The 13,524-nt window shown below is 35.5% G+C and overlaps 1 protein-coding gene across 1 annotated transcript in view; it reads left to right on the forward strand.

The window, feature by feature from the left end:
• The window catches only part of LOC106464645 (Down syndrome cell adhesion molecule-like protein Dscam2), a gene marked incomplete at its 3' end in the record, with an annotated part of 97,916 nt that overhangs the window by 69,862 nt on the left and 14,530 nt on the right, over window positions 1-13,524 (forward strand). Inside the window, exon 5 of the mRNA XM_022392389.1 lies at window positions 12,249-12,542. Within this exon, the coding sequence (XP_022248097.1) occupies window positions 12,249-12,542 (294 nt within the window). The remainder of the gene's footprint in view (window positions 1-12,248; window positions 12,543-13,524) is intronic.

Raw genomic sequence — 13,524 nt, forward strand, 5'->3', positions numbered from 1 at the left:
TTAAATACCTGAACACATTTAACTAGCGTACACTTTGTAAGGTATTTAGAAATGGTTATGTTACATAGAAATTGATTCCAGTTATTATGCGAATGCAACAAAAATTTGTGTTTGCTTATATATATATATATATATACATCTATAAGAAAAATATTAATTTTTGTTCCTTTTACAATACGTTATTAATGTTTGTGAGAACATTAATCTTGGAAAACAATACAATTGAGAAAACGTTTCCTTATACCTATTCATTCATCCAGCTAAAACAGCACTTGTTACTTCAAATACAATTAACTCATCCCCCACGTTTTGCTTTACAACAGTTTGCGGCTCGGCATGGCCAGGTGGTTGGGGCGCTCGACTCGCAATCTGAGGATCGCGAGTTCGAATCCCCGTCACACCAAACATGATCGCTCTTTCAGCCGTGGGAGCGTTATAATGTGACGTTCAATCTCACTATTCGTTGGTAAAAGAGTAGACCAAGAGTTGGCGGTGGGTGGTGATGACTAGCTGCCTTCCCTCTAGACTTACACTGCTGAATTAGGGACGGCTAGCACAGATAAACCTCGTGTAGCTTTGTGCGAAATTCAAAAACAAACAAACAACAGTTTGTTATTTTTGTTCCCGATCGGCAAACTCCAGTTTACAAATACTTTTTACCGAAGCTCCCTGTCTTCGTTATCTGGTGACGGATATCATTTGTTTAAATTTTCAGCCTACAAACTTCAATTAACCAAAATTGTTTGTTTTTGAATTTCTCGCAAAGCTACACGAGGGCTATCTGCGCTAGCCGTCCCTAATTTAGTAGTGTAAACTAGAGGGAAGGCAGCTAGTCATCACCACCCACCGCCAACTCTTGGGCTACTCTTTTACCAACGAATAGTGAGATTGACCGTCACATAATAACGCCCCCACGGCTGAAAGGGCGAGCATGTTTGGTGTAACGGGGATTCGAACCCACGACTCTCAGATTGCGAGTCGAGTGCCCTAACCACCTGGCTATGCTGGCCATTAACCAAAATTATCTATACTTATCGTCTACAGAAAAACATATTCCTAACAAAACCCACTGTGTAATTTCCTTTTAACAAGCATCACGACAAACGTCGGTGTACCAAAATTCATTACCTTTGAATCCTTTACCGGAAGACAAATATTAATTATTTTCGTCTACTTTAAATTAAGAATTCATCAAAACGCTATCTTTATCTTATACCTACAAACATTGATTTATCAATTTTGTTATTTTTTTCTCCTTTACGTGAAAACATCAATTTGAAAATACTATATTTATTGGATACTAGTGTTCTCGTTTGTTTGTTTGTAATTAAGCACAAAGCTACACAATGGGCTATCTGTGCTCTGCCTACCACTGGTATCGAAATCCGCTTTCTAGCGTTGTAAGTCCGTAGACATACCGCTGTGCCACTGGGGGGCGTATACTAGTGAATATCAGCTTTACTAAAATCGTTTGTTTGTTTGTGACGGATATCATTTGTTTAAATTTTCAGCCTACAAACTTCAATTAACCAAAATTGTTTGTTTTTGAATTTCACGCAAAGTTACACGAGGGCTATCTGCACTAGCCCTCCCTAATTTAGCAGTGTAAAACTAGAGGGAAGGCAGCTAGTCATCACCACTCACCGCCAACTCTTAGGCTACTTTTTTTACCAACGAATAGTGGGATTGACCGTCACATAATAACGCCCCCACGGCTGAAAGGGCGAGCATGTTTGATGTGACGAAGATTCGAACCTGCGACCACGCAGATTGCAAGTCGAGCGCCCTAACCACCTGGCCATGCCGGGCCGCTAAGATCGATATCTTAATATTTTTCCAGGAAACGTTAGCTTAGCCAAATGAATTTGTCTTTATCTTCTACTGGTAAAACACAAATTCGCCGAAACTATTTATCTTTAGCATCTATCGTCAAACATAAGCGTATACCAAAATTCATTGTCATCTAACTGAAAAAGTCAAGCTACTGGCACGTGTTATTTCTATCCTCTACCGAAAGAAAAAAATCTTCAAAAATTTTATCTTTATCCAAAACAAGTATTTATTTTATTCCTTCTTGACAAACATTGAATTACGGTGCTACTTCTATTCCTAATTGAAAAACATTAGTTGACCAAACAAAAACCAATCGGTAAATCTCGGTTGACCAAAATTCACGATTCTTATCTTTTAACCGCTTTCTTCAAGTTACCAAAAAAGTTTTTGGTAAATGTGAATTTGGCAACAATTTATTCAATCATTTGGTAACTCGACAAACATATATTTGTGAATTTCTTTTCGTCACCAAAATGTGAATTTCATGAAGACAAAATGACATAAAGCCTAATATATTCTTTGATTCGCTACTTCACTGCAGCATCAAAACCTGATCATCAGTTTTTCGAAATACATTATCTTCTTCACGAAGATATTCGAACCTTTCTGCCGCCATAGTTGACTATTTATGTAGTTAGGATTATATGTCAAGATCCCGTTCGTTCTGGGTTGTTACAATGGTGTTAAAATATTGCAGGCCGACTAGGATTTAATATAAAGACAGATTTTTTCCTATAGCTGAATTATTTATGGAATTGAGTTTGTCGTGTTCGTTTACTATAATCTGTAGCCACCCAGGAGTTTTGCCTTAAAGCGCGGTAATCACTATGGATACGTAACGAACGCAAGCTGACCTTTTGAAATCGGACTTTTTATTATTTAGAAAAATAGCTTAAGACGAAATCACGTGGAAGAAAATTAGTCTAATTTGTATCTGAGAGTATAACCTTAAAGTAAATCTATAAATATTATTAATATATCCAAGAAATGATTGATTAAATACAGAAGCACGAACGACAAAACAAGCTTCGGAGCTTTACAATATTTAATATGGAGGAAGTTGTTATTCTGTACATGAGGTGAATGATGAATGACGTCGGAAATTCGTGGAGATTTTTTAAAATCAACTTTAATTCTTATTGTAAGAGAGAGATTCATAGCTAACTATTTTTAAAGCTGTGGTAGTTAGTATAGGCACAATATACATTTAAATTACCATTTTCTGACAACTAACATCCTTTTACTTAAATTTACTTTCTCCTGTGACTCAGCAGTAAGTAGAAGGACTTATAACGCTAAAAATCGAATTTCGATACTCTTGGTGGGCAACCCCCAAATAGCCCATTTCGTAGCTTTATATTTAACAACAAACAAACAATCAAAATATATTTGTAGTTTGTATATAAACACTACTTTACCAAATAAATCATCCATTGGTAGAAAACATCAAATCTCAGTATATTTAATTTCCACAAGCAAAGTTAATTTCCCTAAGTTCGCTAGTTTTATAATCTGTTAGAGAACATCAGTTAACCTATACCATAAATGAACCGAGAGAGAACCACGAATGTTTAACCTAGACAGTCATGAATAAACTCGTAATAAACCTTGAATTCATAACCTAGACCATGAATGAATTTGGTAAGAACCATGAATGTTTAACCCACACAATCATAAATAAACCAGTTACAAACCTTAAATTCTTAACCTAGACCAAGAAAGAACCTTGAATGTTTAACCTACAAACTATTTATTTTTTGTTTGTTTGTTTTGAATTTCGCGCAAAGCTACACGAGGGCTATCTGCACTAGCCGTCCCAAATTTAGCAGTGTAAGACTAGAGGGAAGGCAGCTAGTCATCACCACCTACCGCCAACTCTTGGGCTACTCTTTTACCAACAAATAGTGGGATCGACCGTCACATTATAACGCCCCCACGGCTGAAAGGGCGAGCATGTTTGGTGGGACAGGGATTCGAACCCGCGACCCTCAGATTGCGAGTCGAGCGCCCTAACCACTTGGCCATGCTGGGCCTGTGCGTCAACATAATAATGATTTAACCTACAAACTATTGAATGAACCAGTAATAAAACTTAAACTTTTAACCTACAAGACCACGAATGAATGAACCAGGAAGAAATCTTGAATTTTTAATCTATACCTTTTAAACTATACAGTCATGAATAAGCCAGAAAGAGTCTTGATTGTTTAGCTAACACAATAATGAATGAACCAGAAAAATAACATAAATTATTAGCATACGCAGTATTGTATTAACCATGAAGAACTAAAATATCATGGAAAAAACTTAACATGATCATAAATGAATAAAAAATAAACCTTAAACATCTTAATCTACAATTACGAATTAGAGAAAAAATTAAACTTATTAAATTATGCTGTCATGAGAATAAAATCCGTGCGTAAGTAGAGAAGAAACGAAACTAAAAGCTACGCAATCATGAATGAACAATAAAGAAAACGCAAATTTTCAACCCTCAAAAACAAACATAATGTCTAGACTTTAGGAACTCTAATTTCGCATCATACGAGAATGGAAGTCGTGAGCCATGATTTAATCCTAACACCTAATCAAAATTAACCTTAGAGCTACCAACCTATGCAGTCTTGAATGAAGCCGTAAACATCTTAAACACTAACTCGCAAAACTGGAAGCCTGGCGTGATCTGATCCTCTAAGGATCGAAGTGTCCAGGGTTCGAGACGCAATATCGCTTAACATTCTTCGCACTTTAAGTTGTGGACACGTCATAAAAGCGACAGTAAATACGAATATTCGGTTCAAAGAACTAGAAAAAACTTTGTTTCTGGGCCGAGCGACACCTAGGTGGTATCGTGCTCGAACTGTAAAAAACTTTGTTTCTGGGCCGAGCGATACCTAGGTGGTATCGTGCTCGAACTGTAAAAAACTTTGTCTCTGGGCCGAGCGACACCTAGGTGGTATCGTGCTCGAACTGTAAAAAAACTTTGTTGCTGGGCCGAGCGACACCTAGGCGGTATCGTGCCCGAACTGTAAATCGAAGGAGCATGGATAAACTCACTTTGAGGCCGTGGGTGCTGATAAGAGTGACGGTCAAGTCCCCTAATCTGTTATACAAAATAACTCATGAGTTGGTTGTGGGTGCTGTCAACTAACTGTCTTCCCTTTAGTCTAGTCTAGGTCAAAATTTGGGAAGACAGATAACACTTTGTGTAGCTTTGCCCGAAAATTCGAAAACGGCCAAATAGCCACAGAATTGGTCTGCAGGAGTACAGGGTTATTGTTTTTAACTGACAATAACTCTTCGAACACTAAAAAAAGCTGCACGGTGATTATTGTTTGAAACGATATATTTTCGTGACGTTCTCCATTATCTTTAACAACTCTGAAAGAAAAGTGTGTTCGATTGTTTTCGACACAAGATTTGTGTCAACAGCAGCGCCTTTACTACGTCACTTCTTGTGTGAAAGATTTAGTGCCATCGATTGAAGGACGGAAAAGAAAACAACACTTCATTATCATCTTCCCCGATTAACTTATCCATCTACGGAGGGAGGCCGTGAAAAGTCATTATGCCACCTTTGCCTTTCTTAGAAGTCCGAAATGAAAAACACAAAAAAATACACAATAATGGCTAAAAACTTGATTTTATTAAAAGGAAAAAAAAAGGATGAGACAATTATTATGTATGTTTCGAAGAGCTGAATGTTTCATCCAGGAGAAATATTCATCTAAAAATGAATAATCACAAAACTAGAAGCTTCGGTTGGAGAAACATTAACAACCAATCAACTCCTACTTTACAGTCACTGTTTTGAATTTCTCTTCAAGCATAATAAAGTTTTTAATCTTGTCTTTAATTATATCATTTAAAATTTTGGCACAGTCATCCATAAAAATGTGTTGGTTTCCATTATAATACTCAGCAGGCAGCTCCTCTCATATTTTCATCGAAAAAAAAAGTTCGACGTTTTTTATTTAATACAGTTAATTTTTAGCAGTTATTAAACGTCCGTTTCCTTTAAAAAAAATAGTTGAGAAACACTCGTCGCTCAAACCAAACCTGCAAAAACTAGAACTAATTAGATCTTAAATTTACATTTAATTGCTTTGGCTTCTGAGCTTTTCTGGGATTTGTTGAAGTTTGTTTACAGCTTCAATCAATAGATATCTGCATTATCGTAAAGAAGGTTATTGTTGATTTTTGTTGTTGTTGTAAGAAACAATGAGTATTTCATATCAATGATGAAGATTCTACACTCTGTACTTCATATACTAGAAAAAACTTTCAAAGTCCCTAAAAACTCACGCCACCTATATGACTGTACTACTTACTTGCGAAGCTGTTACCCCATTGCAATTTATAGGCCGGAAATATGAAGACCAATATCACGATATAAAGATTTTTGATGATGTGGTGCCTGTTTGTTGTTGTATTGGGGAGGGGGGTCAAAGCCATATGGCGCTATCTGCGATGTCCGTCGTGTGAATCTAACTCCTGATTTTGGCGTAATTTTGGTTGAATTTCTGTATTCAAAAAGTGGTTCGATCCATACAGTCCTTGAGATGTTCCCATTTTGTGATTTGTAACACGAAAGAAACATAAGGCAATACTTTTTTGCCACTCAGTGGCTCAGCAGTAAGTCTGCAGGCTTACTATGCTACAAATTGAGTTTCGATACTCGTATTCGGAGCATAGATAGCCCATCGTGTAGCTTTGCGCTTGACTACAACCAAGCCAAAGCGATTTTTTATGAAGATTTGAAACTTAAAGCACGATACACACATTCTTATCTCGTGTAAAGATAATAAAGAAACTCTGAGAAAAAGAAACTTTGAAGGTTAATGAAAATCGCATGTTGAATGTAATAAACGTGTAAAATATAAAACTCATTCCTGGGAAATATTATACAAAAAACCTTGATCTGTTACTGATACAAAATCAACCAGAACTGTTATCCTTTTTATTAGTCGGGAACGTGCATAACCTAGTTTTTAGCATATTGGAACGTGAACCGAATAGTCCATGGTTGTTGTCTCGTTTCTTGTATATCGTGATCTGCACTTTGTGGTCGTCGGTGCATTATACAATTGACGGGCATATCTCACTATTCTATAGTGGGGTAGCCTAAGAGTTGGCGATGGGTACTATTGAATGTATACCTTCCAGTTAGTCTTTCAGTTCAAAATTAGGAACGGATGGCACAAATATTACTTGTTTAGCTATGTGCGAATACATGAAACAAACAAACAATTTCTATCAAAACTGTGGTTTTACACATGTTGTTTGACTCAAGCATTTTCTGTTCTGCTTCGAGACATGGTATAAATGGAATTATCTTAATATTATCCAATGGTATACAAACCTCGTGATATTCGCTCTTATATCTGTGATTGTCGTTCTATTATTGCGCTTAGAAATTGTACATAAAACGGTATTTTTAAATACACTATAAAGAACGTTTTGCGAATGTAAATATTAAAAATATTGGTTAGCTTCACGTTCTGTGTTACTCCGCGACGCTATTTATACCGCGTTTATAATTAATTGAATATAGAAACTTTAAGTGCGGCACGACAATGTTCTGGAATATTCGATTTATTTATTTTATTATTTTTAATTTTTTTGAGGAGATAAAAACGGATTAACACTGGGCGGGATTCCTACACGCGTGTCTGCTTATCAGGCAGATGTTTGTACCAGCTAACCGCCGCTTCTCGGTTGTAATTAACACTGACGTCAAACACTGTTTGTTTGTTTTAGGATTTTCGCGCACAGCTTCACAAAGGGCTACTTTTTTTTTTACTGAATAGTTTGACTGGACCATCACTCTTATAGTGTACACACAGTCCCAAAGTACGAAGCGTGTTTTTACAGCAACGGGATGCAAACCAGAAACTCTCGATTCACAGTCCTGGCATGTTAACCAGGTCAAAGTCATAGTCCATACGATATATTTAATCATGGGAGTTGCGCTTTAAATAACATATGATGGATGTTCGTAAAGTATTATGATAATTGCTGATTTACAGAGAAGATAATAAATACATATTTTTTTTAAACTGGGTGTGTATGTGTGTATTGAAAACGAGACATAGTTTATTTGCTTCTATATTCTATGTAAAAGCCTTATTGTAGCTTATGTTTATTTCTGTCTACTATCTAGATAAAACCCACATTGTAGCACATGATTATTTTGTCTTCGTTCTATATAAAACCCACATTGTAGCTCATGATTATTTTGTCTACGTTCTATATAAAACCCACATTGTAGCACATGATTATTTTTGTCTACGTTCTATATAAAACCCACATTGTAGCACATGATTATTTTCGTCTACGTTCTATATAAAACCCACATTGTAGCTCATGATTATTTTTGTCTACGTTCTATATAAAACCCACATTGTAGCACATGATTAGTTTTTGTCTACACTATTATCTATTCCATACAATAGCGTCATTAAATTCAAGAGATTTTACTACTTCATTGAACTGCAGCTCAGTTCTATTTCTTTTTATCCTGGGTCCTCTACCTTTCTCCCCTATGAACTATTCAAAAGGAAAGAAAATCAAGAGCAGAATAAAGATGCTTTGCTCGTTTTTTTTTCTTCATTGTTCCTTATGTGTACTCTTTCCTGATTTTCGGTGTGAAAGACAGACATGTGCAAGATATAGGAATGCTAATAATTCCTTTCCGTCGTTGTTTGGCATGATTTGGTTCTTATGAGACGAACTTCGTTTCAGATAGCTATAAAGCATCGCTTGTGAGATAGTTGAACTGAGTTAGTGAGTTTCAGAGGAAATGCATTAATTCTATACATATAATTGTTCGTTTGTGTTGAGTTCCGTAACCAACTATAGTTCTGATAAGTTCGACTGTTTAAAATCAGTGATACTTAAACATCATTCGGTAAAGTGGTTATTAAATAAAGTATTCAATGCGCAACGATCTCTGCAATATTCAAAACCTCTTTCCAACATTCAAACACACACAAAGTTACTTATGATGTTATGAAGCGTTGCTTTACATTTACTGCTAGGAGAGTCAGCTTTAAGTATCTTCAGATATTTTTTTTCTTTGTTGTTAAGCACAGAGCTACACAATAGGCTCTGTAGGTTCTTCCCATCGCGGGTTTGAAACTCGATTTTTTTAGCTTTACAAAACCTTCAGACTTGCCGTTGAGCCACCGGAGGACACTATCTTCATTGACTTGAATCTAAGGTGAGTTAGTGCATAAAAATCGACGAATTTTTGGTCATCAGTTGTGATTATTTTCCTTCATAGCCTTAGTGAAAAAAATACATTATGGTGAAGTTAAAAAAAAATCCGCTTTTTTGTTGTCGTTCAAAATATGTGTTTCAGTAAATTAAATCATATTTAATTTTCCGTACTAACCCAGAATTTTTGTACTTAAGTTTAGAGAATACTTTATGTTGTTCTGAATGTTTTTGGAACTTAAACGCTTGTATATCTTATATATATATTGTGAACCTTGGTGTCTATCGGAGTGTTCGTCTGTCTCCCATTTGAAAAGCTGCTCACGCAGGTAAAGCTAAACATTCACTTTTGAAATGACGGGAGAACAGGCATGAATAATGTTGATGCCAAATTTTATTTCGAAAGCAGGATATTCTACACTAAACTGTTAGGAATTGATCACACTATCATACACATTTCGAAATGTGACGTAACTTAAAGAATAAAAATGTAGATTTACCGTATGTTATTGTTCTTAGCATGACTGAAATGCTTAACAATTACTTTTCACGGTGGACGGTATAAGTAGCTCAGAACTTTGACTGAGTGAAACCAAGAGTGCAACACAATTAACTTTTTTAAAGTCCATGAAATAATTTCAATAGATAGATTAATTTAAAATTTTTACTCTCTGGGGACGGATACTTTTGCTTGTAACGAGATACTGCAAAAAAACGATTAATACAAATTAAATATTCAGTGTGAGAATATTATGCTTAATATAGCAGTAATCAGTCAATATCATAAAACTTCCAAAGAAATGTGAAGTTGTTTGTACAATATGAATTTAAATTCCATACTTCTCATTCTTTTTAGCTAAACCTAAACTCACAAAAAGGATATAGCAAGAAACTGAGTCAGTAATAGAAAAGCCCCAAAGTGGCACAGCGGTATGTCTGCAGACTTACAACGCTAGAATCCGTGTTTCGATACCCGTGGTGGGCAGAGCACAGATATCCCATTGTGTAGCTTTGTACTTAATTACAAACAACAACAAATAATAGAAAATTATTTTAATTGAAATTTTACAAATAAAATTTTGCATAAGATAGAAAACCAAAATAATAGTTAGCAATCAGGTTTATAAAATGACAAAAACAATCTTTGGTTGTTATATTGTTTCTAGAAAACGTCAAGACTCGGCTCAGGAACCGAAACGTTGTTCGCCTCAAATACCTGCGAGTCAGGTTAATTTGTTTGATTCCGAATATTCGCGTGTATCTGTTTTAGAGTTATCTGAGCTAACCGTCCCTAATTTTGAGCTAGTCAACAGCAACCACCACCAACTTTTGGGCTACTCTTGTCTGACCGGTCATTAAGATATCTAGAAATGACCAAAAGCACTAAAATTTCCTGGTAACAATAATTTGAGATTAGAGCTTTTGAATAATGTATATATTTCATGCTCATCGGTTAACTTCGTGCAGAGAAATCTTAATTTAACAATTAGTTCATTGCGTATGTAGAAGACAGAGGTTGAGCACGTTATATTAATGCGATTTAGGAACTTTATCTCATAGACCTTGTAGCGTATTTTCAATTGAAAAAGGCTCCGTCGTAAGGTTGTCATGTCCAACGCACATCCTTTCTCCCTGAGGCTTTCCATAATCGATCTAATATACGAGGACGACGGTTTCCCAGCGCCCGTTCAATAGTCTGATCGCACAGAAATCCAGCGAATTGATCGGTATGGAATAGTACGAACACTTGTTTTATTTCCTTGCTGCTTGAGGTATGCGACGGTTAAACTGGTATGTCATAGAACTAACTTTTATACGCGTGACTTGTGTCGCTTTTACACAGAGTTCCTTTTTGGATATGTTGCGTACTGTTACCTGGGGCACATGAACGGCTTGGGTCACTGATTTTTGTATTCATGGATTCTCACCTGTTACAAAATCCCACACTTTACTTACCATAGTTGTGTTACAAAGTGTTACATATCTATTTTTGTATTCATGGTTTCTCACCTGTTACAAAATCCCGCACTTTACTTACCATAGTTGTGTTACAAAGTGTTACATATCTATTTTTGTATTCATGGTTTCTCACCTGTTACAAAATCCCACACTTTACTTACCACAGTTGTGTTACAACGTGTTGCGTATCTATTTTTGGATGATCATGGTTCCCCATATTAGTCCACGTGACTTTATTTTCCAATGCCATTGAATACAAGGGATATTCTCGTCTTAGAATTTGAACATATCTTTATTATCTGAGTCTATGAATATTTTGTGTTCAGTTGTCGGTGGCTTCACACTACGCACATACGAAACGTCAAACAAATTCAAAATGTAATTCCGATACATGTCAAAAAGATCAGAAAGAGAGGTCGCTTTAAAGCTTTAGAATCTAATCTTAAAAAGGTAAAAAAAAACTACGAAACAGGTGGAATACTAAGAATAGGATAATTTATTCTTCTCATCGTAACCAATTTCATTATCTTAGATCGTTCTGTGATCTATTGTTGTTTCTACTAAGTGCGCAGTGTGTCCTGGATATCATGATGATGTTGGAAACCATTCTTACATTGCAAATCAAGAGGTCATAAGAGAATGCTCCTGATAAAAAAAAAGTAGCCTTTCTATACAAATACTTTAACACTAAAACAACATTTTGGGAGATACATTGCGCTTTTCGAAGCAAGATAAAGAAACGGAACTTGTTATATAAGAAATTGGTCTAGTGGATTTCTTTTGTTCAAAGTTGCCCCTAAAACATGACAATTTCTGTGTAACCACATTTAGGGCTAAAAATAATTGAATAAAGATTACTATGAATAGTAATTACCTAAAATGAAATGCATATAGAAAGCTTTACGCATATATATATATTCACATTCTGATATATATTACCTGAAAAATATATCGTATAAGTAAAATCTAATAAGTGTGGCACTACAAATCGTTACATTATCTTTTCAGTCCGACCGATCATCATGTGTTTAAATGACAACTTGTCAGTTAAAATACTCCCAACTAACACATACGGTGTGAAACTGGATATGTTAAGCCTAGTAACTTCGAAAGCTATTGTTACAAAATCATTCACGTTATAACAATAGATATCTAAACCCGATCTTATTTGGTGACATAAGTTCTTTCAATCAAGATTTTAATATGATTAATTTCTTTATATTTGTCTTTTAAAGAGCCACACAACAAAGCACCGCCCCAGATAACAGATTCCAAATCTCACCTAATTGCGAGAGAAGGAGAGCTTGTAGCATTGCCATGTGTTGCCCAGGGTTACCCGGTTCCTATATATTACTGGTTAAAAGAAGAAACGGATGGAGCGTACCCTGTGTCAACTGGTCAGCGTATTACCCAATTAGATGGCTCTTTGGTAATACATCAGCCGAAAGATGATGACAGTGGAACGTATATTTGCATAGCCAACAATAGTTTAGGTCAGGACCGAATCAGTACGGAATTACATGTATACGGTAAGTTTGAAGCCAAATAATAATACCTATTGCACGATGAGTTTGAAGCCAAATAATAATAATATTTATTTCAAGGTGAGTTTGAAGCCATATAATAATATCTATTTCAAGGTGAGTTTAAAGCCATATAATAATATCTATTTCACGATGAGTTTGAAGCCAAATAATAATATCTATTTCAAGGTAAGTTTGAAGCCAAATAATATCTATTTCACGGTGAGTTTGAAGCCAAATAATAACAATATCTATTTCACGGTGAGTTTGGGGCCAGATAATAATATCTATTTCACGGTAAGTTTGAAGCCAAATAATAATAATATATATTTCACGGTGAGTATGAAGCCAGATAATAATATTTATTACTTAGATTGGCTCAGAAATAACTCGCACGTATATGATAAGTTAAAAACTAACCTAAAATAGTTCAGAAATGAAGCAACTCATTACAAAAATACATATCCATGATATCTTAGCAGTTAACTAATACTTGTTTCGGTCAAAGTCCAATTGCCGTGGGATTCTGCGTATTAGAACTCGAAAATATACAAATTTTGAACAGGATCGGTATGATAACGATATATATAACTAATCTAGCAATTAGCCAACAGTAATCTAGAATTAACAACGAGATACGTACATACGGTAGGTTATCAATTAGTCAACAATAATTCAAGATTAGCAACGTATAGGTCGATGATAAGTTAATAATTATCCAACAATAGTTTGGTCGTAGTAGCCAAATGCATGTATACAGAAAGTTAGTAGTTACCCAACTATGTTTGGGTCAGTAACGAAATACATGTTTATGTGGTAAGTTGGCAGTTAGCCAAGGTTTGTTTCAGGTTAGCAATGGGATATGTTTATGTGGTTAGTTGGCAGTTAGCCAAGGTTTGTTTGGGGTTAGCAATGGGATATGTTTATGTGGTAAGTTGGCAGTTAGCCAAGGTTTGTTTCAGGTTAGCAATGGGATATGTTTATGTGG

Source organism: Limulus polyphemus, unplaced genomic scaffold (genome assembly GCF_000517525.1).
Source record: "Limulus polyphemus unplaced genomic scaffold, Limulus_polyphemus-2.1.2 Scaffold1708, whole genome shotgun sequence".
Classification (NCBI taxonomy): Eukaryota; Metazoa; Arthropoda; class Merostomata; order Xiphosura; family Limulidae; genus Limulus; species Limulus polyphemus.